The sequence below is a fragment of the Calypte anna genome, chromosome 3 (genome assembly GCF_003957555.1).
Source record: "Calypte anna isolate BGI_N300 chromosome 3, bCalAnn1_v1.p, whole genome shotgun sequence".
Lineage (NCBI taxonomy): Eukaryota > Metazoa > Chordata > Aves > Apodiformes > Trochilidae > Calypte > Calypte anna.
Genome location: NC_044246.1, coordinates 111821812 through 111846989, shown reverse-complemented (window position 1 = coordinate 111846989; position 25178 = coordinate 111821812). Strand labels below are relative to the sequence as shown.

The window sequence follows — 25178 nt, the reverse complement described above, 5'->3', positions numbered from 1 at the left end:
TTTCTGCTGCTTGGTTTGTGTGGGGCACGTGGAAATGCATCCACAGCTGTGTTTGTGGTGAGAGAACACTAATATTAGAAAGAGGGGGTGGGAAGGAAAAAAAAAAAACCAAACAAATCTGCCTGAGCTTTTTTTTTCTTTTTTCTTTTTCTCTTATCTCTTTATCTGCCTGAATAAACTGTACTGGTTGAGTTGGGATTCTGATGACATAATATCTGCCCTCCCCTATCTGGAGGTAGACAGAAGGAAGTGGGCTAGAAAAGGAAAGATATCTCCTAACCTTGGGTCAGGTAGGGCAGCCAGATGCTGCAATGGAAAGGATGCTGGTGGTTGAACATCACTATATAAAGGAGACCACAGCTGGCTTGGAGACACATGCAGGGTGGAAGAGGTCTCAGAGCAGGAGAATCCTTGTGCTCTCTCCCCAGAAGCAGCAGAGAGGTTGCCATGGCTTTTGTCAGCTACTCAGTGGTGGTAAGTGCTCAGATCTGGTATCAGAGTTGAGATCTTTTTGCTGCAAGAGCAAAAAAAAAATGGAGATTCCATGATGTTGTTATTTAGGAGCAACCTGTGTGGGTTTGAGAGGGAGCTGAAGGGGATGCTGAGGCTGATGCAGCTTCGTGTCCTCAGCTTTTGGAAATGGGTTTGGTGCATGAGAGACCAGGAGGCAATGGATAATCCATTAATTATGTGTCAGGGCAGAATGGTGGCTGTGGGGTGAGGAGAGACAGGCTGTTTCCCAGACAAGATGCTATCATCATTGCTGAAATGTCCTTGTGAGGGAATGTCTGACTGTTTCATTTGAACCTGGGCAGTATTTGCAGCACTGTCAACTCTGGTGACTTTTTAAACAGCTTTGCATCCATCCATCTTTTCTTAAAACCTGAGCTCCTGGAAATGGCCCAAGAATCTCGGATTTCATCAAGAAAAGGGTTATTTCCAGCAGATAGAGGTGGCCAAACTTTGCCCTCCTCAGAAGGCACATGGCCTACGTAGGTTTCTAAGCTTTGGCATGGGGTCAGCCAAGCCCTTACCCCACCTTGTAGATCATAAGGCTGTTTGACTGTGGAGGAGGAGCTTTCAGGGCTTGTTGGAGAGATGCTCTTCCTGGTGCAGAGCCCACTTGTGAATCAGAATTTGAATCAGAATTCAGCATTTGTTGTGATGAGCATTATTAACATCATTACAGTATTGTCTCATGCTGTCTCACCCAACCAGAAGTCTGAGGACCACTGCCCAGAGCTGAGACATCAAGAAAGAGGTTCAAGAGAGGACTCATGTTCTGCATCCTTCTCCATTTTCTAGTTATATGGCCCACTGATGGTCCAGTCCAGTCTAGATTTGTCTCTTTGTGCTTTCTCTCTTGACTGAACCAAAGCCAATGATGCCTTTTTCTCTCCCAGTTCAGGTCTCTGCTTTTAGTGGTGGTTGTAGCTCTCAGTGTAAGCAGCTCACCCCATGGGAGGGCAGCTCGGCCTCGACCCAACAAGGGCAGTGGCTCTGGGAGGCTTGGTGAAGATTGCCTGAACCCAAAGGATCCCAAATTCCCTTCCACAGTGAAAGTTGACATTCGGATCAGCACTTCAGATCATGGCTCTAGGGTGGTCCACGATGTCAGCAACCGCTCCCTTGCTCCTTGGGATTACAGGTAACTCTTCAGTTGTTATCTAAATGGCAGTGGTTGTGCTGCACAGATGGTTTTTTAGTGTTTTTTTCTTTGTGGTGAACGATGGTCAAGTTCTTAGAATAACTCTGGAGCCTGTGAATACTGCAAACACTCCTAGACACACTCTCTCATTTTGATGTTGGGTGAGAAATTCTTGGCAGTGCAAGGGGACATCACTGGAACCATCTCTAATCATTGTGGCAATCTTTGTCAAAGAATTATTCCTCTAGGAAAATGTCAGTACAATGTAGTTCTACATTTTCAGAGCTGAAAGACAGTTTTGGAAACTGAAATTAAAACAAAACCAGTCAAAAATGAACCATCCACTTGCCATCAGTTCTGTATTTCACCTAGCTCTGCTCCATCCATCTACCACTGGAGAATGATCTGGCAGTGTTATCCTCCTGAACTTCATTATCCTAGGAAATCATTCTTAAAATGTTGAGGACAGGGAAATTCTTTGCCCTTTTCTCATAATGTGGGTGCACAGGTGTCAGGGTTTAACACTGGCCTGGCAATTAAACCAAATAACAGATGCTCTCTATTAATCCCCCTCCCCTCCCTGATAAAGAAAGGAGAGAGAATAAGGGAGAGAGACTGATGGGTTGGAAACTAAACTACACAGCTTTAATGGAACAGTAATGATAAATAGGAAAAATGACTAAATCTATACAAATATACAGGAAAATTGATCCCACGTTCCTCCCCCCTTTCCTCCAGTAACTCTCACATCCCCACTGAGGCTGCAGGGCAGCCCTGGGAAAGTCCAGGCTGGAATCCTGGGGTCAGCAGCAGTTGGGAGCTGGAGGCAGAAACACACAGATTCAGGCTGGCATGGATCAGGAGCACAGGCAGAGGAAGGGATGGAATCCTCCCAGGATGCCAAAACAAACAGGGACAGGTGAAGAAAGGGAAACAGGAAGGGGTTTGACCCTCATGATCCCTCCAATTTATCCTGAGTATGAGGTGTATTGGATGGAATACCCTGTTTGGTCAATTTTGGTCATTTATCTTGTCTGTTCCTCCCCAAAGGAGGGTTTCAGGTGTGACCTTTTTTACTCCTTCTCTCGTTCTGGAGGGCCAAATGTTCCTCAGAGCTGAGCAGTTCCTTGGTTCTGCAGCCCATTCCCAGCTGTAACTATAACCATGGAGTGGGATCAGTCCCAGCAGCAGACACTGCCTGAGAAACTTGCTGTTCATTTCAGCAAGTGCAGCTCCTGACAAGAGACTGAGCTGGAAGCAAAAGTACAAGACAGAAAATCACCTTTATCCTGGCCCAAACCAGGGCCTTTAATGTAGATAATCACCCCTCCCTGTTGTAAAACCCTTTTGTGTCTCCATCCCCAGGCTGGATGAGGATCCCAACCGCTTCCCCCAGGTGATTGCTGATGCTCAGTGCCGCTTCTCGGGCTGCATCACCCCCCTGGGCCAGGAGGATCACAGCCTCAACTCCATCCCCATCCACCAGGAGATCCTTGTCCTGAGGAGGGAGCAGAGGGGCTGCCTGCCCACCTACCACCTGGAGAAGAGAATCATCACCGTGGGCTGCACCTGTGCTGCTCCTGTCATCCGCCACCACTCCTAGGAGGGATTGGGTTGGAGAGAGAAAGTTGGGATGAAGAAACCTCACCCTATGGATTCTCCCTTTGGAGAAAGCCCCCAGGGGTCCATCTGGCCTTCCAAGAGTTTAATGGTTTAGAGTTTCAAAAGTTGTTCTTGGCACTGAGTTGTCCTGATGTGTACATCCCCACCAACACTGCCACAAAATGTCATCCTCCATCCTGCACCTTCTCCCTCCCTTCCTTATCCCTGGTTTCCTTTTCCTCCTCTGGCCATCCTTGCTCACTACTGTATTTCTTGTGTGAAGTTGACACAAGTGCAACCAGGCCTGGTATTCGTATCACCCTCTGGGTTTGTGTCACTTATGTGACATAGAAGTCACTTGTGTGACTTACTCCAGAGCAATTTGGAAAGGAATTGTGTCTGCTTACACTGAAGGTAGAAATGGCAAAGAACTAATGGGAGCATATATTTATGTCTTCTATTTATGACTGTATTTATGGCTTTGTAGGTGCTCAGAGTATCAAAAAAAAAAAAAAAGTAAATGTTTATCTGTATTTATTCAATAACTTATCCACTGAATAAAAATTGTATTTTATTGAAAAGAATGTCGTTTTGTGGTAGTTCAGAATGAAAGCTGACACAGAGAATGGGTTTGTGCTGCCACAGCCTTGAGAGATTTCAGCAAAGATCAGGTTATTTCTGGTGCAATGATATGAGTAAGAGGGAGTGCAAGGGAGAACCTGCAGCCTAAATAGATGAGAAGATAAAAAAAAATGGGCCTGAAAGTGTGAAGTTACACAGGCAGAGCTGGGGGAGTTGGCAATGCAGTCAGGTGCTCCAGAACTTGGGCATGGACTTTAGGGATGGTGGGAAAAGAGGTGGATGACATTGTCTGGCAGGGCTGGAAGCAAAATTTGGGATGGGGTCAAGCTTGAATTATGTGTGTTGGGCAAGACCTGTCCTGTCCTCTTCCAGACAAGATGTCCTCATCCTGAGCAACCTTCCCTGCTGGCTGGTTGGTTGGCTGAACAGAAATGCAGAGACGATGACTTCATCTCACTACTCTTTAACCAGCCAGATTTTGGTGCTGGCCTTGAAGTGGTGAATGGAGAATCCTTCCACACCAAGGAAACAAGGAATGAACACCTTCCAGGGCAGGGATGCTTGCTGAGTTGGGGTATCCTTACTCAGGAAGGTGTTCTAGCTGGAGAATACAAGGCTCCAGAGAGTCCTTCCAGAGCCTTCCAGTACCTGGAGGGGTACAGGAAAGCTGGGGATGGACTTTTGACAAAGATGTGTAGAGACAGGATGAAAGGGAAGAGTTTCAAGCTGATAGAGGGAAGATGGAGATGAGATCTCTAGGAAGAAATCCCTTCCTATGATGGTGCTGAGCCCCTGGCCCAGGTTTCCCAGAGAAGCTGTGGCTGCCCCATCCCTGGCAGTGTCTCACCCCAGGTTGGATGGGGCTTGGAGCACCCTGGGCTGTGGGAGGTGTCCCTGACCATGGCAGAAGGGTTGGAACTGGATGAGCTTTAAGGTCCATTCCAACCCAAACCATGCCATGATTCTATGAATTTATGTATCACCCTTTCTCTCCCTCAGCTCCACAAGGAGTAAGAAGGCTTATTGTGTTACCAGTTTGCTGCAGTAATGTTATTTTTGGTTTTTTTTTGGCCTTACTCATCTCTCACTCAGATCTGTGCCAGATTCTCAGACCTCTGACTTTGGTTTCTGTTGGTGGAGGTTTTAAGCCTGCATGTCCTCATTCACCTGCCTTTAAACCAGGGTTAACCTACGTTCAGTTCAGGCATTCTTCTATTTTATTTTGGCTGCCTGGCAGCTACTTTAAATCAGGCCCACTGGGTGCCGGCATACAATAGGTTCCTTCCACCAAGCATCTCAGATGCTTCATTGAGTCTAAATAACTCCTTTGGTGCTTTTTGCTCATGTGGGGCATATTCCTTGCCCTGAAGGGCACTGGGAGTGAGTTCAACATGCCATGGCTTGTAACCAGGCAGGGAAACCACCTCAGTGAGTTACAAGCCTCCATACTCATTTGTGGCAGCAGCTCTTTCATTATGACCACCACGAGCTCTTCATGTGGTGGAGCACAAACCCACGGAGGTATCTTCTGCAAACTCTTGCCTAACACCAGCTCCCCTCTTACAGTAACCACTGGCCAGGAAATTGCAAGCTGTACACCCCAATTCTTACTCCTGACCTACTTCTCTCCTTCCCGACAAGCTGAGCCCGTTGGGGTTGTCCCCTCTTGTTTTGTGGGGACAACACCAGCCTGCATTTTCCTCTTCATTGCTTTGGCATTGGGTTGGTGGCAGCTCCTGTGCTGATGCCACCAGCTTGGCTGGAGAGATGCTCTGCCTGGGTGAATGGTGAGGTAGCTAATGAAGAAAATGCAAAAGCAGTTAATTAAAGATGTCTGGTCCATGGCTCATGAGGTTTTTGCAGCTACCAGCTGCAAACCACCCACCTCTCAGCAGGGCACATGTTGGTGAGCAGGGAGGATTGGCCAAATGAAAGGGGCAAGGAGGGTTTTTACTCCTAATGGCATCGTTCTTAGGGTGTGTAAATCTGAGCCTGGTTGTTTCTGTAGGTGTTGGCTTTTGTGATGAGGTAGGTGGCTTCCTTTCATTCCCAGCATTCTAAGAACATGGCCAAGGAGTTTAGTTTGGGGAGACCTCATCACTCTCTACAACTCCCTGAAAGGAGGTTGGAGCCAGGGGGGGTCGGGCTCTGCTCCCAGGCAACTCTCAGTCAGACAAGAGGCCATGGGCTTAAGCTCTGCCAGGGGAGGTTTAGGTTGGATATTAGGGAGAAATTCTTTATGGAGAGGGTGATCAGACATTGGAATGGGCTGCCCAGGGAGGGGGTGGATTCTCCATCCCTGGAGGTTTTTAAGAAGAGCCTGAATGTGGCACTCAGTGCCATGGGCTGGGAACCACAGGGGGAGTGGATCAAGGGTTGGACTTGATGATCTCAGAGGTCCTTTCCAACTTGGGCTGATTCTGTGTGATTTTGTGTGAGTTGATGCTTCTTGTAAGCAGCACAGTCATATTGCCACCAAGAGCAAGCCTGGGTCACAGCTGAGGAGCAGCAAAACCAAAAAGCTTTGCTTTGTTTTGTTCCCTTTGCAGCAACCAACCCAGGCATCCCAACCAACCATCCCTGGGCATCTCTGGCTCTGAAATGTGGCTTAGAGCAGCCTTCAAACATTTGGCTGTTTTACCAGGAGGAGAAGACACCGCTGTAGGTGTAGTAGCATTCCCATGGTGTCTTCTCATAACCTGCTAGACCTATGGTCCCAGATTGGTATCCAAGCCATGTGGCCTTTCTTATGGCTTCCATCTTCTGCCCATCTCTCTCAACATCCTTTCCCTCTCCCCTGGCTCCCTGCTCCTTGTGTCCTGGGTTCCGTGAGGAAGAGTGTGGCCAGTAGGATGAGAGAGGTCATTCTCCCACTCTACTCTGTCCTGGTGTCTCCACATCTGGAACACTTCATCCAGCTCTGGGCTCCCCAGTTCAAGAGGACATCTTGGTTGCTCTTTGGGGGTCACTGACTGAGTAATCTCTGCTCAAAATACAATTTTTCTGGGCATAGCTATTTCTGAGAGAGTTTGAGTGGTTTTCCCAGTATGAAATCTCATGTTTCGTTTTTATCTACATCCTTAATAAACTCAATGTGTTTGTATCATCATCAAGGTTCCATGTTCCAGTGAATCAGTAGATTTGGTTCATCTTCTGTCTTCACTTGCCCCTACAGCTTTTAGGGTTTGTTTTTCACTTCAGACTTCTGAAATCTGTACTCCTGACCTGCTTCACACCATGAGGCTTCCAGACACCTGAATCTTTTTTCCCCTTAACAAGCATCTGGTGTCTGTCCAGCTGGTTTTGATAACAAGCCCTGATAAAGTTTTCTGATCATGTGCTACACAAATCCAGTCTCAAACTTCCCTTGCTGCTGGGTTTTCCTCAGAGGTTGCCAAGCAATCTGGCTGCTAAGCTGCTGCTCTTCAGATTTTCCCAATTTATGTGAAACCAAGATGGGGCCTGAAAACTTTGGGGTTGAAGAAGGTTTTGCAGCAAGTCTGCCCCACCCATGATAACAGCATTAAAAGACAAAATAAGGAAGAATTTGCACAGGAGCTCTTCAAAACAAGGGAGAACAATCTGTACCTCTTGATCCTCCAACTGATGAGAGGTGTGGAAGGGGGAAAGAGGGGTCCTACTCTCATTGGTCTCCTATCTTCATCATTATTAACTGTAATTATGAATATATGTCCAGAGAAACAGCACTGAGACCTCATGGAAGGGCACTTTGTTTTGAGATTAGTTTTCACCTTTCCAGATGACCACAGCAACGTGAAGGAAAAGACCTCTTAGCTCATGGTGCCAGGAGTTGCAAGAGAACTTGGAGTAGAGGAGAAAAAAGTCCTCAGGCCAAAGGAATCCAAGTGACCACACTGCTAAATGATTCTGCAGGAGAATGTGCAGCAGTGAGCAGGAAGTTGGCACCAGACCAAGTAAATAAAAAAATAAAAATGTCCTAGAGCTCCTTTTTAATTGGGTTGGTAAATGGTCCAAGGGAGAATGATGCTGGTGGAAGGGAATATCTTGGTGACAGAAAGGTGTCTGTGTTTTCGTGCTCCAAATTTGTCATCTTGTGTTGACCTGGTTCTGACTTTTTCCATGAGGTAGCTCTCTCAGCACTGCTAACCAGTCTGTGTTACTCATGTGCCAACATCCCTACCAGGATCGGAAGGGAATTACTGTAATTTTAACTCTTAGAAGTTACTTGGGCTGCTGCAGATCATTTGCCAAAGCTCAAGTGGTAGGACATTGAGGGATTATCTAATGGACAAGGTAGTCAGCTCTATCCTGTAGTTTCCTGTAGTTAAGTAAACTCCTTGAAAACTTCAAAGGATGAGTGTTTCTTGATTTTATTTTTTTTTTTTTTGTCAGTTTGCTCCCATGCTTAATATCCTTAGGACAGCCAGCTGGGTCAACCTGCACCTGCATGAAACTTTAAGAGTGCCTGGTTGGAGACAAGATAGGAAACAAGCAAAGTTAGGATCACATATGCTGCTAAATACCTAAATCTGGGTGAAGTTATATTAGTGTTTGGAGGTAACTCAAGGTGTGCACAGGAGCTGATTGTTGTGGTTGCAGATTGATGTTTCCTTGGATCAATGCTCACTCAAGGAATGGTATGAAACCTCTGGCTGTGCCATGAGTTTAGGTTATCCCACCTGATTTTACCTGGAATAGGTATGTGAGGGTTTAGGCTTAGTGGCACAGCTGGAGGGAATGACCCCTCAGCAGCAAAAGTTGGGACAAATCGATTTTTTTTGGTTTTGGACAAATCGATTCTATGATTTTATACTGGATGTGGCACTTAGTGCCATGGTCTAGTAACCACGGCAGCAGTGGATCAAGGGTTGGACTTGATGATCTCAGAGGTCCCTTCCAACCCAGATGATTCTATGATTCCAACACATCTCCAGTTAGCACAGCTGGATCTGCAGAGGAGTCTTTCATAGAACCATGGAATGTCAGGGGTTGGAAGGGAATTCTAGAGATCACCGAGTCCAACTCCCCTGGAAAATCAGGATCACCCAGGAATACATCCAGGTGGGTTTTGAAAGTCTCCAGATAAGGAGACTCCATTCCTGGGCAGCCTGGGCCAAGGCTTCCTCACCCTCACAGTAAGGAAGTTTCTCCTTATGTTAAATCCTGTGTTCCAGCTCCAACCCAATATTCCTTGTCCTGTTCCTGGGCACCACTGAAAAAAGATTGGCCCCTTCCTCCTGACACCCACCCCTCAGATATTTATAGACATTGATAAGATCCCCTCTCAGCCTTCTTTTCTCAAGGATGAACAGCCCCAGGGCTTTCAGTCTTTCTTCACAGGAGAGATGCTTTCACCTGAAAGAACTTTGCCCCTCATTAGGGAATTGCACCCCTGAGCTCTGCACTCCTGAAATTTTGCCTTCTGCTGTATTTGCCCATGGAGTGTTGGCAGGGCCAAAGAAGGGTCACACCTCCCTGAGATGGCAGCCAACAAAACAACCATCTGTGTCCTCACAAACCAGCACCCTTTAGAAACACAGAACATGTTTATCTGAGGACTTCAAACCCAGGTCTTCTTTAAATAAACCCACCTGCAGTGCCAGACATCCACCTACACCAACCCCGTAGCAACCAGGGGAGAAATGCTGCTTCAGTCTGCTCCAGATTGGGCTCCAGCATGGAGAAAATTATGATTGCACTTAGCAGCTCATAGAATCCCAGACAGCTTTGTGTTGGAAGGGTCTTTAAGCATCATCTAATTCCATTCCTGATGCTATGGGCAGGGACACCTCCCCCAGCCCAGGTTGCTCCAAGCCCCATCCAACCTGGGCTGAGACACTGCCAGGGATGGGGCAGCCACAGCTTCTCTGGGAAACCTGGGCCAGGGGCTCAGCACCCTCAAATTAAAGAATTTCTTCCTAAGATCTCATCTCAATCTCCCCTCTCACAGCTTGAAATTCCCTCCTCCCCATCCCATCACTACATGAATGATGCTAAACTCAGATTTCTCTTGGTAGCCTCTAGCCCTGCTGCAGTAGAACATAAAGTCCATAGAAAATTTAGGAATTTTTACCAAAATTTTACTCATAAACTGAGATAGCTGGAGAAAAATTACCAAGTGACACCCAGCAGATTGACATTACAGAGAGACCAGCAAAAAAATCACTGGGTAAATGCCCAGTTATCCAACTAATTACCTGCTTGGAAAGGAATTTAGAAAGATGAGTTCGACACCACACTTCAAATGCTGCTTTGGGGGAAAGGAACTCCCACCCTAAAACCAACAAACACATTTCCACTGCTCAGCTTTAGCTCTGGGCTGATGCTATCTCTGAACAGGGGGTGGTGGAACAAGGTGATCTTTAAGGTCCCTTCCAACCCAAATCATCCTGGGATTCTATGCTAATCTCTTTGTCATCAGTGAACTGAGTGATTTCTTTGCCTCATCAAAAAGGCTTCTTTAGAAGTAAATAATGACACAGAGGTATTTTCTATTATTTTTTATTATCATTATTACACAAAGATAAATAAGCAGATAAGTTATTACTAAGTTTTACACCAGCATAAATAGAATGATATAAATAGACATTTCAAATTATAAACTAATGATGTGTAAAGAGGTCCTGGTACTTTTTTCAGTGTGGCACAGGAAGGTGTCTGGATTCTGACTTGGTAAAGAAAATGAACATTTTGCAGGAAAATCTTACTATTTTTTTTTAAACTGCAATGTCTTAATTTTTAATAAGTTTGTCTAAATTCTATCTAGTCATTATGGCTTTGGTTTTGCAGATACTGCATCAGGCCCCTTCATTTCATCTCTGTTAAGCAGGGAAGTTCTCCTCCTTGTCTCCCTGTTCTGCCCCTCCTGGCTCCCTTTATCCCTGGTGTCGGATCAAGGGGGTGACACAGGTGCAACCCACGGTGATGATTTTCTTCTCCAGCTGGAATGATTGGTGGCAGCCCTTCTGCTCCCTCCGGAGTACCAGGATCTCCTGTTTGATGGGGACGGAGTTGAGGCTGTGGTCCAGTTGCCCATCTGGGCTCACACACCTGGAGTGGAGGCACTTGGCCTCAGCAATCAGCCGGGGGAAGCGGTTGTGATCCTCGTCAATCCTGGAAGTTGGCATGGAAAGGAAGGATTTGGAATGGAAAATGTTTCTGCATCTCCAGAGGCCTGGTAGTTTGGATCATGATGGGTTCCAAGGTTGGGTGAATTTACCTCCTGGAAGATTGCCTATTGAAGGGGCAGTAGATCCCCACTACAGTATTTTTTTTTTAAAGAAATTAAGTGTGAATAAGTAAATACTGGAAGTTTTTAAGTGTGAGACAAGCTGGGATGGCTTAAAACTGCCTTTGCTTAGGACTTGCTTCAAATAAGCATTGGCTTTAAAAGACCAATCAAAAAAAAAAAAAAAAAAATCTTCCCAGGCAACTCTCAGCAAGACAAGAGGGCAGGGTCTCAAGTTGTGCCAGGGGAGGTTTAGGTTGGATATTAGAAAGAATTTCTTTATGGAGAGGGTGATCAGCCATTGGAATGGGCTGCCCAGGGAAGTAGTGGGTTCTCCGTGTCTGGAGATATTTCAAAAGAGCCTGGATGTGGCACTGAGTGCCATGGGCTGGGAACTGCAGTGGTAGTGGCTCAAGGGTTGGACTTGATGGTCTCTGAGGTCCCTTCCAACCCAGCCAATTCTATGAACAGTGTCCTGATTTCTATTCTATAATTAGAAATTAGTTGAACCTCCCTACATGTCAAATGACTAATGGACCCAAAGACCTTCATCTCCTCTCCAAAACATAAAATGTCCTCGGGGTCTGATGCTGATGTTTTCAAACCACCTTGGAATTCAATGCAATGTTAACCCTCTGGGGTCTTTTTGATGTTCTCTTCAGTAAATAATGATTCTGAAGGCTGACAAATCTGGGTTTGTTCATCTTTGAGAAGAGAAGGCTTAGGGGAGACCTTATGACCATGTCATAAGGGGCTGCAAAGAAGATGGAGACTCCCTATGGACAAGGAGTCCCATGGACAAGCCAAGGGGCAATGGGCACAAGTTGCTCCTGAGGAGATTCTGACTGGACACAAGAGGAAAATTTTCACTCTGGGGACAGTCAGAGGTTGGAATGGTCTCCCAGAGGAAGTGGTGGATTTCTCCACTTTGGGAAATTTGAAGTTGCAGATCAACGGGGTGCTGAGACATCTCAGATAAGCAGTAATATTAATATTAAAATAAACAAATATTAATATTAAAGTAAACATTAATATTAAAATACATATTTATATTAAAATAAGGGTTTGGAACAGATGATCCTTGAGGTCCCTTCCAACCTGACATTCCTGGATTCTATGATTCTAAGTTAAATATACAAATCAATCAATTAAATTACTGATGTAATTTTTTTGCCTTCTGTATGGCAAGCCTGGACCATGTTTTATTTAATTTTAAAATATTTTAGTATTTTAATAAAGTATTTTAATATTAAAAGAAATAAATATTAATATTAAATTCAATAATTATTAATATAAGAATCAATAATTATTAATATTAAAATAAATATTTATATCAAAATAAGGGCTTGGACCAGATGATCCTTGAGGTCCCTTCCAACCTGACATTCTCGGATTCTATAATTCTAAGTTAAACATACAAATCAATCAATTAAATTACTGATGTAATTTTCTTTGCCTTCTCTATGGCAACCCTAGACCATGTTTTTTTCTCTGTGCTCCATTCTGCATTGATGGCATTTCAGAGGATTGTATGGACTGTGGGTACCCTCATGTTTCCAAAATCTCTCCACAGTAAAACACTGATAATAAATCAAAGATATAAATCAAGGCAAGACCTTGGCATTATTTTTGACCAGGGCAATCAGTCTGTTTCTAGACCATAGTGACAGAGGTCATACCTGTAATCCCAGGGAGACAGAGAGCGGCTGCTGACATCAACGTGAGTTTTGGTGTCCTGGTTCCTGTTGCTGATGCTGATGTTGACTCTGACTGTTTGAGGGAATTTTGAGTCTTTTTGGGTCAGGCATCCAGCATACACTTGCTTGAAGAGGCTCTCTGCCTTGAGTCCAGGCTGCATCACCTTCCCATGGGCAGCACTGCTAGCTGCCAGCATGGCCAGCAGCATGGAGAGCAGTGACCTGACCTGAAGACAATTGGTGAATTTAAGGGACAACACAAATAGAATCATAGAATCATTAAGGTTGGAAAGGACTTCTAAGATCATCGAGTCCACCTGGCAATCCAGCACCACCACCCAACTAAGCCATATCTTCAAGTGTTAGTTAGGTCCATATGGTTTTTGAAGACTTCCAGGAATGGTGACTCCACCACTTCCCTGGATGTAGAACTGCTGTAAGGCATCATCTTCAATACCTGAAAGGAACCTACAGGGAGGATAGAGAGGGACTTTACATAAGAGTGTCCAGCTACAGGACAAGGGGAAATGGCTTTAACCTGGAGGAAAATAGACTGGATATTAGGAAGAAGTTCTTCAGTATGAAGGCAGTGAAACTCAGGAACAGATTGCCCAGAGAAGCTGTGGATGCCCCCTCCCTGGAGGTGTTCAAGGCCAGGTTGGATGGGGCTTGGAGCAGCCTGGGCTGGATGAGAGGTGTCCCTGCCCATGGCAGGGTGGTTGGATCTCTAAGATCCCTTCCAGCCTAAGCCATTCTATGATCATCTGCCTAACAACTTGTCCTACAGTCAGCTTTGCTGGTATCTGGAGTCTATACTGTAGGCTGGAATGAAAATATTCTGTATATCACACCTACTCTTGCTCTCATAAACTGATTCTTACAGTGCTGACAGGTATGGCATAACACTCGCTTGTAATTTGGGGAAAAAACTAAAATTGTAGCAAATAATATAATAAAGAAGAGAGCAGAAATCTGTCAAATCAGGGAGCAAAACGCAAAGCAAGTCCTTACCAGAGAAGCACAAAAGGTGGGAGTCATCTTCCTTCCTTCTCTTCCTTTGCCTGATGGTTGTGCTGGGCTGTGTCGAGCCGAAGGTGTCTGGACAGATTTGCTGCTGGACTTTTTATAAAGGCTTTTGGGCTGTCCTAGTTAATGTGGAGTAGGTGGTTTTTTGGTTTGGTTTTTTTTTTTTTTTTTCCCAACCTTACCCTGTGGTTTGTGACCATACCTTAAATGAAGAAGTGTCTGTCTATATATTCCATTAACGCAGGTGGAAGACAGGATATGGGCATCTACCCCTTCGTGGAGCTGTAGATGATGTCATGACTTGAGCCATGTCACTCAAGTGGTGGCAAAACTCAGTGTTGATACCAGAAAACCACACACACACACACAAAAAAAAAAAAAAAAAAAAAAATTGGCATGCACCAAGCACAAAATCTTAAATTGGGCCTGGAGTCATCATCCAGTCAAACACAATTGATGCTTTTCATGGTCTTGACTTGGGGTACTGTAGGTATCAAACCCACCCTGGCTCTGCCAAACTGGTTCTGTCTTCTGCTAGGCTGATCTGATGCTCTTTTCATCCCAGATATTGGACATTTCCCCCCTCATCCAATTGGTCTCCATACTTCCATGTGCTGCCACTTGTTCTAGTGCCTAGAGACCCTTTCTTAAGACCCCTCATTTTTTTTTCTTTTCTTTCCAATTTCCTAGTCTGAATCAGGTTATTTTTATTCATGTCTACACTTCAAGAGTCATATGTCAGTTCTGACAAAATGCTTTGTGATAGAGAATTCCCAAATTCTGTCATTCTTCATCTTGGGGGAAAAACAACCATAAACATTGATTTTGAGCTTGCCATTTTTTCATTTCACTTTAGGCTCTTGTCTTGATGAGGAAGGGCTAAGGAATAGAGTGATCCTAAGGAAAGGGATCTGGGAAATGTGAGGGGTGTAGTTCAACCTTCCATTGCTAAGTCAAGGAGAGAAGAGGGATTTTATAGAAACTTTGTGAAGGTTGTGAGGTACCAAACAACTCTTTTTGTGAGCAGGAAGACTGGAAGGAACTGCAGACACCTCCTTCATGGTATAAAGATGATAATATGCTACACTTGAAAATTTTGGGAGCTAAAGTATCTTGCATGGGGTGGCCCCAAGACATTAAAACTCCCTGTGTGACAGTGATCAATGAGCCCATGTGCCTCCCTAGCCCACCCTGTTTTGTCTCCATCCTTCTATGACCAATACACTGCAGCTATAACTCACCCTGCCATGTCCATATTTAAATCTACATGTTCAAGTGGACATTCTCCATTTGACTTGGTGACAGTCAGGATCCCTTTCTCCCATTCAGGGATCTATTTCTAGATTTTTCACTAAGATAATGTAAGGAGGTTGCAGACCTGGAGAGGTTGGGCTGCTTCAAGGCTGTTCCCTCTTTGGGTCAACTTTGTTGCTCTGGCTGATAGCAACTGCTTTGCTTATTGTTTCTTCTTAGCCAAATGCCCTTGATGAAGCCTAAATTCTCATGAAAAGCTGTGGACTTGACTCTGAAAGGAGACCTTACCTGCTAGGAGCTGTGTCTGTATTCATTCATCTCATCAGTGTTCAGGGATTCATATCAATAGCACTTTAGTGAGTATTTTGGCCACTGAGATGTATAAGATGCTCAGGGACAGAGTCCTTCTGTGGCATCCTTCAGTATCCTTTGCTGGATGCTCAGAGCTCTGCAGTTACACCATTAGCAAAGTAGAGATGGGAAAATTTCAAAGAAAGCAACTACTGGACTAGAAATTAGAAATTTGAGGTCTCCTCCCAGGCAAATATCCCAACTGCTAGCCTATGGAGTCTTCTTACTTCTTCTCTCCAACAAATCCTTCATAGCATAGCTAACTGGGACAACTCAATGCCTCCCAAGGACTCCCCACCCAGAGGCTCAGATCTCTCAAGGTGCAGCTTCTCCAGTGATGCTGATTGTAATAAACCACCTATGCCATTGTTCTCATGAGGTTCCTAAAAAGTTGTTTGGAGAGCAGGTGGTTGATGGCCAGGCACAGGAGTGTTGGTGCTTGATGATCTTCAGAGGTCCATTCCAACCCCTGACATTCTGTGATTTAATGATGCTTCTTGTAGGCTGAATATCAGAGGTGCTTGAAAAGGGCTTCAGGTTTAGAAAGTGTGTGAATGTTGAGTATATCCCTCTCTTAAACACATCTTTCTTAGTAAATTACTCTCATCACTGTGATCTGAAAGTAAGTTATGAGTAGCTACTATGTGCATCATAAAGTAATAGTCTTGGTGTGCTGGTGTGTGCCTTTCCTCATCTCTAGTTTTGGTGATACTTTCAGACAAAAGTGATGCAAACTAGGTGTGTTTTTTATGTTTGCTCACTATTTACATCTAGGTCCAAATTTTACTCACCTTGTACCATCCAAAGAAGGATTTAAATAAGTGTCAAATTTAGTTTGTGGTTTCTGGGACAGCCACGACCTCTATCAGCTTGCTTAAAAGATGCTGATGCTGGAAAAGCTACATGTACAATTCAGTTTCCTTCTTCGAGTTAGAGGTGTCCAAGTTAAAGGAAATAGTTCCCTCAGAAGGGGTTTTCCCTAATGCCATTTACTGAAATATCCATTCAAAGTGGGTCAGTTAAATTAGATGTCAAAAACCTGCAAGGTAGCGGAAGGTCAGGTTCAAGCAGCCTGACCCTAAATCCAGACTCATCTCCTCTAACTGTGTCAGTGGTTTGGGTTACCTCAGTCCTTGAAAGGTGAACAGTGAAGCATTCAACCCCAGCTCATGTAATGCAACATTGCCAGGGTAAAAATGAAACATACCCAAAAAACTTTCCGTGGTTTATTTTGAGCCATGAGCTCCTTGCTTTGCAGGTGTCACAGGCAAGATGTGAGGGTGGCAGGAGAAAATAAACATCTTGAAAATGCTTCTGATGGCTCTGAAGAGCCCAAACAAAACTTTCATGTTTCTGATTCCAAGATCTCTCCAATTTCCAAGTATTATTTTCCCATTCTTCCTGGTCTGAAGTCAAAACTAAAATCGAACATGATTTTTTTCATGTAGTTAGAATCTATCCCATGGCCTTTGTTTTATTTTGACACTCAGCTCTCCAAACTACCAGTTTCATATAAAAAGGACTATATCTTATGTTTTTCCTATTTTTATGGACATAAAAATCCCCTAGTTTTGTGAACTATGTGTGTGATATTGTGGGCAGGGGTTATAAAAACACCGTGATATTGCAAAGCTGTAGGTGCTGTGACTTTCTACCCTAATTAGCTTAACCAATGAACAATTAGTGCTGCATTCATCAGGAACTGAGCCACTAGTAAAAATTACTGAAAACAAACAAATAAACAAAATTTACAGATTATCTAAAGTCTTTTGAAATCAAACATGGCTCATTTGAAGTCAAACTTTTGGCTCTGGTGGGAGCTTTCTTGAAATTATTGTTGCTACTGAAGTACCTGACCCAGCTGAAATCCTCCAGGCACCCAAATTTCTGTGTATTGGCCTTGGATGACACTTTCTCCCTTTCAAGTCACAGTGAGGGTCAATGGCAGAGCTTTTGTGTCCTGACTGAGATTGCTAAGTGTCAGGGTTTAACACTGGCCTGGCAATTAAACCAAATAACAGATGCTCTCAGTTAATCTCCTTCCCCTCCCTGATAAAGAAAGGAGAGAGAATAAGGGAGAGAGACTGATGGGTTGGAAACTGAACTACACATCCTTAATGAAACAGCATTGATAAATAGGAAAAATGACTAAATCTATACAAATATACAGGAAAATTGATCCCACGTTCCTCCATCCACTCCCCCAATAACTCTCACGTCACCACCGAGGCTGCAGGGCAGCCCTGGGAAAGTCCAGGCTGGAATCCTGGGGTCAGCAGCAGTTGGGAGCTGGAGGCAGGAACACACAGATTCAGGCTGGCATGGATCAGGAGCACAGGCAGAGGAAGGGATGGAATCCTCCCAGGATGCCAAAACAAACAGGGACAGGTGAAGAAGGGGAAGCAGGAAAGGGTTTGACCCTCGGGATCCCTCAGATTTATCCTGAGTATGAGGTGTATAAGATGGAATACTATGTTTGGTCAATTTTGGCCATTTATCTTGGTTTCAGGTGTGACCTTTTTATTCCTTTTCTCCTTCTGGAGGGCCAAATGTTCCTCAGAGCTGAGCAGTTCCTTGGTTCTGCAGCCCATTCTCCAGCTGTAACTATAACCATGGGGTGGGATCAGTCCCAGCAGCAGACACTGCCTGAGAAACTTGCTGTTCATTTCAGGAAGTGCAGCTCCTGACAAGAGCTGGAAGCAGAAGTAAAAGACAGAAAATCCCCTTTATCCTGGCCCAAACCAGGACACAGAGCATTCAAAGAGAAGGGGCAGATATGTCCAAACACTTTAAAATAATTTTTCAGTCACTATCAGTTAAGTTTATAGTGATTTTTGGAAAAGAGAAAACCTTTCTGTTTACGTGTAGGAAGGTCCCAGACTGGTTTGGGTTGAAAGGGAAAGCTCCTCTAATTCCAACTCCCCTGCCATGGGCAGATACTTATTTTTTTCTTGTTGGAGACAATGCATTTTCCTCCTCTGGAGTGCACATTCTTATAAATCCTTATAAATCAGGCAACACTCTTCCTCCTACATACGAGTACTGCAAGACCCACTGGGAATTATGGAGGTAATTTCTTGGAGATCAGTGATTACACTGAGCCTGAGGCTCCTGGTTGTCTGTGAGAAACTCAGAATTGGGGCAAGGCTCTAAGCACCCTGATTAAACAGTGAAGTTTCATTTTAGTATAGTTTCATTTTATTTTAGCTTCATTCAGTCCTGTTCTGAGTGGATGGTTGGATCAGAGAGGTCACCTTCAAACTGGTGAAATCACTGCACTGAGCTCCTACCACTCATCTCTTTCATAGGAGGCATGACAGAAAAGGTAAAAAACCTCTTATTCCTCTAGTAAGCAGCTCTACTGTTCCTCCTCAACAGCTGTAGTAGAAATCATCATCTCTTCCTTCATGCCTAAATTTTCCAGACAGAATTAAATGGCTCTCAGGTTTATTCATGAGCTGTGGTTGCAGTCAATGGGTGCCACATCTGCTGGGTGACCACCATCTAAGAGATGGAGGAGTCAACACAAAGGAAGGAGACCACTCAGTTCATCTTTTTGATTGTTGTTTGGAGGGATAGGGGGGAAAAAAAAGCTTCCAGAGAGGTGAATTAGACATCATAAGAGGCAGGAATTCTATGCCTGCTCTGTGGTAATTAGTAGATCATTAATATGTGAAGTCTAACGTGGTCTGGATAAGTGGAGAAGGGTTTTATGGCACCAGGAGGTGGGTGCAGGGATATAATTGCTCAGATGACAACTGGACCCTGATCAGGACTTCTTGTGCTATTGCAGTGTCCAAAGGTTCATTATAAAGCTGGGCCAAATTAGCACCTAACACCTAATTTTAGAGGAGAGGATTTCCTGGCCAACACAACCTGTTGCATCAAGTAACAAAGTTGGCAGAATATATTCTTGGTTTTTTTTGTCATTCTGGTAGCTCCAGTTTTTCCTGGGATGAGGGCCTCTGCTCACTGTAGATGCCAAAATGAGGATGAAAGAAGCAATATGGGACCAGGCAGAGGAGGACAGGAGTTAGGGACATTTTGTGGTACTTAGCTTGAAGAGGAATCAAACTCTAATGTGAAGCTGCACCATCTCTGACTTATCAGGACCATGGGCTACAGCAAAGGGAAGGAAAAAAAAAAAGAGAGCTCTTCATCTGGGAGGATAGGCTTCAGGTAGAAAAGCAGAAATATTGGGAAATATCCTGCAGGACAACTAAACTGAGCAGGAAGGCCTGGAGGACATATATGGAGAACACAATGGGGTGTTTATGAGGTTGTTTATGGACAGATCTTCAGAAGGAATAAGGTGTCTGGTGGAAAGCATGGACTGAAAACCTAAATAGTGTGCAAGGGATCTTGAGAGAGGGATGTAGGGTGGGACCATGTCTTGAACTGCAAGACCAGCACTGATGTTTAATGAGAGGAACTCATGGAAGGTTTTGGTGATAGCAGAATGATGGTCAAAGTGGGGTTAAATCAGAAAAGCAGATTTTTTTCATTTAGAAAAGCCATCACTTTTGTGAGACAGTGGCAGGAATCCACTTGCAAACCTGGCTGGTATGAGAAGTGCTAAAGGAAAGTTTGAGAAATGCAACAAGTGGCTGATGAGAGGTGATCTAGATTGAAAACAGATTAAGAGGGGTGGTTAAGATCTTCCTTAAACACCAATAACTTAACATTTATATGTTAAATAATCTCCTCATTTATATATTTTTATGGTTATCAATGATTTTAATGACCAGATAATTTTGTTATCCATTCAAGATCTCTCTCAGTGTTTTATGTGCAGGCTTTCAGAGACATCCTGTAACAACACATTTTACAGCCTGCACAAGAAGAAACCCTTCATGCATAAATTGGCTCAGATTCAAGCTGCTGGAATGGTTTATACAAACAATTCACTCATTTTGAAATTCTCTGTTTTCTTGTGTCTCACCCACACTTTGTCCCCTTGCCAGGAAGCAGGACCTGGGCTCCCTGCTTTTTCCCCATGACCAGCAGCTCCTGCTTGCACTCTTTTCCAAAAGTTCCATATGAAATGCCATTTACTGGAGGCTGAGATATTTATTTCCCATCCCCAGTTGGTAGAGGGACAAGTTCTTCCTCTTCTCCTTCCCTCTTGGGCTGTGCTTTCAAGACACACAAGGGACACTTCAGTAGAGTCTGTTATGACAGGACAAGGAGTGATGGTTTAAAACTAAAAAGAAGGGAGAATTAGGAGGAAAATTTTTACACTGAGGATGGTGAGACACTAGCCCAGGGTACCCAGGGAGGTGGGAGATGCCTCATCCCTGGAAACATTCCAGGCTTCTGAGTAGCTTGATGGAATTGCTCACAATTTTGTTTTATGATGACTTGGAACAAAGTATCTTCCTTCAATAAGGACCAAAAATCCAGTTTCTCTGCACAGTAGATTATCTTATTAAAAGAAGTCAAAATGTTGGAGGTTGTTTGTTGATGATTTTAGGTATGGTTTGGGTTTTTTTTTTTTATTTCCAATGAGTTTGTGAATCATTTTGTCCCCCCTGGGAATGTTCTGGGAAGCAAAAAATAGCATGGAACCTCCAAGTGAATGAGGCTGAGCTTTCTCCTCTATGGAGTGAACACAGCAGGACAAAATCCCACTCCTTTCTCTGCTGAGCAGTGTAGGACAAGGCCATTCCACTTATTCCTGGCACAGCAGGGATGAAGGGGATTGCAGACATTGTCACGTGTGTCAGATGCATGTGACTGTCACCACGTCCCATGTCACTTCATGGCTGCCAATGTGAGTTGGTTTTTCCACTGACTTAAGTGCTGTGACATATCCTTCCACTTCCAGTTATGAGAAAATGAGGAGTAATGATGAGTAAAATCAGGAAAGAAACAATTCTTAGAAGTTACCAAGTTCCTTGGTCTTCTGAAAATACCAAAGTGACCCAATTTGTGTTCACTGCAGGCTCTTTGAGGTCCAAACCACTTTAGAAGCAGCCTGCAGTGATTCTGCACGAAGAACACTCCCTGTTCACAATAAACTACACCGTGGTGCAAATCCACCATGAGAATCCACCATGAGACTAGTGGAGTCCCTCAGGGGTCGGTACTGGGATTGGTGTTGTTCAATATCTTCATCAACGACTTGGATGAGGGTATAGAATGTACCCTCAGCAAGTTTGCTGATGACACTAAGCTGGGAGGAGTGGCTGACACACCAGAAGGCTGTGCTGCCATTCAGAGAGACTTAGACAGGCTGGAGAGTTGGGCAGAGAGAAACATGATGAAATTCAACAAGGGGAAGTGTAGAGTTTTGCATTTGGGGAAGAACAACACGATGTCCCAGTATAGGCTGGGGGCTGACCTGCTGGAGAGCAGTGTAGGTGAAAGAGACCTGGGGGTCCTGGTAGACAAGAGGATGACCATGAGCCAGCAATGTGCCCTTGTGGCCAAGAAGGCCAATGGCATCCTGGGGTGCATTAGAAAGGGTGTGGTTAGTAGGTCAAGAGAGGTTCTCCTCCCCCTCTATTCTGCATTGGTGAGGCCGCACCTGGAGTATTGTGTCCAGTTCTGGGCCCCTCAGTTCAAGAAGGACAGGGAAGTGCTTGAAAGAGTCCAGCGCAGAGCTACTAAGATGATTAAGGGAGTGGAACATCTCCCTTATGAGGAAAGGCTGAGGGAGCTGGGTCTCTTTAGTTTGGAGAAAAGGAGACTGAGGGGTGACCTCATCAATGTTTTCAAATATGTAAGGGGTGAGTGTCAGGGAGATGGAGTTAGGCTCTTCTCAGTGGTGACCAGTGATAGGACAAGGGTAATGGGTGTAAATTGGAGCACAGGAGGTTCAAATTGAATATTTGGAAAAATTTTTTTCCTGTAAGGGTGACAGAGCCCTGGAACAGGCTGCCCAGGGGGGTCGTGGAGTCTCCTTCACTGGAGACATTCAAAACCCGCCTGGACACGTTCCTATGCGAAGTGCTCTAGGTGGCCCTGCTCTGGCAGGGGGGGTTGGACTAGATGATCTTTCGAGGTCCCTTCCAACCCCAAGGATTCTATGATTCTATGATTCTATGAATATTCTGCAAAATGCTTTTGGATGTAGAAGAAAATGCAATTTTATTAGGCATTCATTGTCACAGCTGCCAGGTTTCCAGAAGTGTTGCACTCAGCCAAAAAGGCCATTTTGCAGAGGAAATAAATATGGATGTCTCCACATTCATGTGGAAAATTTAAGAAGAGTTCTGTAAACCTGATGTAATCCGTTTTCTTATCTGAGCCACTCAAAACCAGACACTCAACACCCAAAAGCTTTTGAGCATTGTTTTCAGGAAGGACCACTCTCAGTTCTTGCTTTCCAAGAGGAAGAGCATCATTTTTTTTCTCCCTTTTCTTCTCATTATTCCCTCAGGAGAAGAAGAACCAAGACACACCTCTTGGTCAACTACAATTTATCTGCTCTTCCCTTAGACACATCCAGGTTCTGCCAGGCCTTGAGAGCATTTAACCAAGTTTAAAATATCTTTTTCTCTTCTCTGAGGGAATAAAAGCCACCTGTGCACATGCAGAAAATCTCTGCCACAGGTATACTATGGAGAGTCATGAGAAGGGGGTATAAATATCCAGGAGCTGAATGCCCAATTGGAAGAAAATTCTGTATAGCTGTATATAATATTATAATACAATAGTATATAATAAGCTTATAATAGAAGAGTTATAAGAAAATCCACCTTTAATCATCCAAAACTTGTGTTTGGTTCTCCTCCAAAAGCTCATTGCAGCTACCCAAGTCAGCCTGTTCCTTCTAATCCTATTTCAAGATTTGGTGTAACTAAAGAGACTTAAAACTATTGGTACTTTTTAATCTTCTGGCAAGTTAAGTATGGCTCTTCCAAAAGGCATTGGCCATGGAGACCTGGCAGGAATGAAGTTGTGCTCCAGTGCATTCCCATGTGGAAAATGCAGAGACTGGGAGAGTGTGGCACTCCATGGAGCATCAGTGTCCTGCAGCAGACCTTCAAGATGCTTGGGGTACAATGATGCCACCCCTTGTTCTGTCCAGTGTGCATTGTCCTCCCCATTCACTCAGGAAAGAATAAAGTCATCAGGGATGATAATTATAATGAATTTATCATAGGATTGTGGAATGGTTTGGGTTGGAAGGGACCTTAAAGCTCATCCTGTTCCAACCCCCTGCATGGTCAGGGACACCTGCCCAGGGTGCTCCAAGCCCCATCCAACCTCGGCTGAGACACTACCAGGGATGGGGCAGCCACAGCTTAGTTGGGAAAACTATTCCAGTGTCTAATCACCCTCAAATTAAGGAATTTCTTCCTAATGTCCAACCTCAGTCTCCCCTCTTCCAGTTTTAACCCATTTCCCTTGTCCTCTCCCTACCCCCCCGTGTCCAAAGCCCTCCCCCAGCTTTCTTGGAGCCCCTTCTGATATTGGAAGGTTGCTCTGAGCTCACCTGGGAGCCTCCTCTTCTCCAGGCTGAACAAGCCCAATCCCTCAGCCTGGCTTCCCAGGGAGGTGCTCAGCCCTCTGAGCATTTGAGTGGCTCTGCTCTGGACACCTTCCAGGAGCTCTGTGTCCTTCTGATGTTGGGGACTCCAGACCTGGACACACAACTCCAGGTGGGCTCTCAGCAGAGCAGAGCAGAGGGGGAGAATCCCCTCCCTGGACCCCTGTCTGTTCTTCTTTTGCTGCAGCCCAGGACATGGTTGTCTCTGATCTTTTTTGCTGTTATATTGATATGCATTTGTTAATTTATTTATTGATAAGGTTTTTTTTCTTTCCTTGAAGGTACAGGTTCAGGAAACAATTTGATGAGTTGGGATGTGTCAAGTTGGACACCAAACTCATTGCGTGTCAGCAAAGCCAATTTCAAGGTCCATGGCTGCTTTCTGCATTTGCTGCAGCCTGGTGTGGATGGGAAGATTCAGAAAATGACCTTGTGTAACCTTGTGTGAGGTGCTGTGTGTGCTGTGGGCTGAGTGGCTCTGGGATAACTGATATGTTGTTTCCTGTGGGCCACACACCTTCACCCTGCAGGTTATGGTTAATTATCTTTCCTTTTTTTTTTTTTTTCCTTCATTAAATAAGTAAGAAAAGACACATGGACACCAGTGAGCTTTCAGGGATAAGTTACCCTTGGTCTTTATGATTTTCATTTTAATTTTAAATACAAATTACTGGGACTGGCAGTGCTCAGCAAAAGGGGTTGGGTAAACATACACTTGGTAAGGATGGGAAATAAAGCAGTTTGTATGTTAAATCCCAGCAGAACCACACTGACTTAGAAACCTGCTGAATGTTACAGGGCCTGCAAGCCTTGCATGTGATACTTTGAGTCTGTAGGGATGCTGGAGCAGACATGCACATGTAAGGGCAAGCAACTTTGTGGTGATGCTCATTAAACCCAAAAGCTTATCCCAAACCTTTACATCCTCAGATGCATCTCTGGAGGAGGTCAGAGGGGAAGCAGCTCCATCCAAGGATGGTGAGCTTGAGAGAGCCACATCTTCCCAACCTGATGGTTTCAACACTGCTCTAGCTGGTTGAAGGGGACCAAACCTCCCAGGAAGAAGGGCTTGGTTCCGTTTGACCAGCCAGAGCAGAGCTCCTAAGCAAGCAGCTCCCTTGGCTTCTCTGGGCCTGACCTGCAAGAGGAGTTAAATAGATTAGACAGGAGCACTGGTGCCAACCAAGGGAAGGATGATGCAGCAATGAGGACACCAGCTTAGGAGAACTCAGCTCTTTCCATCTTAGCTGACTTCTGGCACATCCATTTGGGCACAGACCTGGTGCCTGCACAGCACCCATGTGATGCCCA

The 25178-nt window shown here is 44.6% G+C and overlaps 2 protein-coding genes across 2 annotated transcripts; one reads left to right on the top strand and one right to left on the bottom strand.

Moving 5' to 3' along the window:
* The first annotated feature begins 422 nt into the window (after positions 1-422).
* Positions 423-3251, top strand: LOC103533933 (interleukin-17F). Its single transcript, XM_008499846.2, has 3 exons — positions 423-474; positions 1404-1648; positions 3014-3251. The coding sequence occupies exons 1-3, from the start codon at positions 448-450 to the stop codon at positions 3249-3251; spliced, it is 510 nt and encodes a 169-aa protein (XP_008498068.1). The 5' UTR covers positions 423-447.
* Positions 3252-10689: 7438 nt separating this feature from the next.
* IL17A (interleukin 17A) lies at positions 10690-13777 on the bottom strand. The gene is made up of 3 exons (XM_008499822.2): positions 13751-13777; positions 12722-12966; positions 10690-10927 (listed from the first exon to the last, which is right to left on the bottom strand). The coding sequence occupies exons 1-3, from the start codon at positions 13775-13777 to the stop codon at positions 10690-10692; spliced, it is 510 nt and encodes a 169-aa protein (XP_008498044.2).
* Positions 13778-25178: the final 11401 nt, after the last annotated feature.

Excerpts from the sequence above, each read along its gene's own strand:
- LOC103533933 (XM_008499846.2), top strand. The coding sequence starts at position 448 with ATGGCTTTTGTCAGCTACTCAGTGGTG. Across the intron at positions 475-1,403 it reads TTGTCAGCTACTCAGTGGTG|TTCAGGTCTCTGCTTTTAGT; the intron begins GTAAGTGCTCAG and ends TTTCTCTCCCAG. Across the intron at positions 1,649-3,013 it reads CTTGCTCCTTGGGATTACAG|GCTGGATGAGGATCCCAACC; the intron begins GTAACTCTTCAG and ends CTCCATCCCCAG.
- IL17A (XM_008499822.2), bottom strand. The coding sequence starts at position 13,777 with ATGACTCCCACCTTTTGTGCTTCTCTG. Across the intron at positions 12,967-13,750 it reads CCACCTTTTGTGCTTCTCTG|GTCAGGTCACTGCTCTCCAT; the intron begins GTAAGGACTTGC and ends AATTGTCTTCAG. Across the intron at positions 10,928-12,721 it reads CTGTCTCCCTGGGATTACAG|GATTGACGAGGATCACAACC; the intron begins GTATGACCTCTG and ends GCCAACTTCCAG.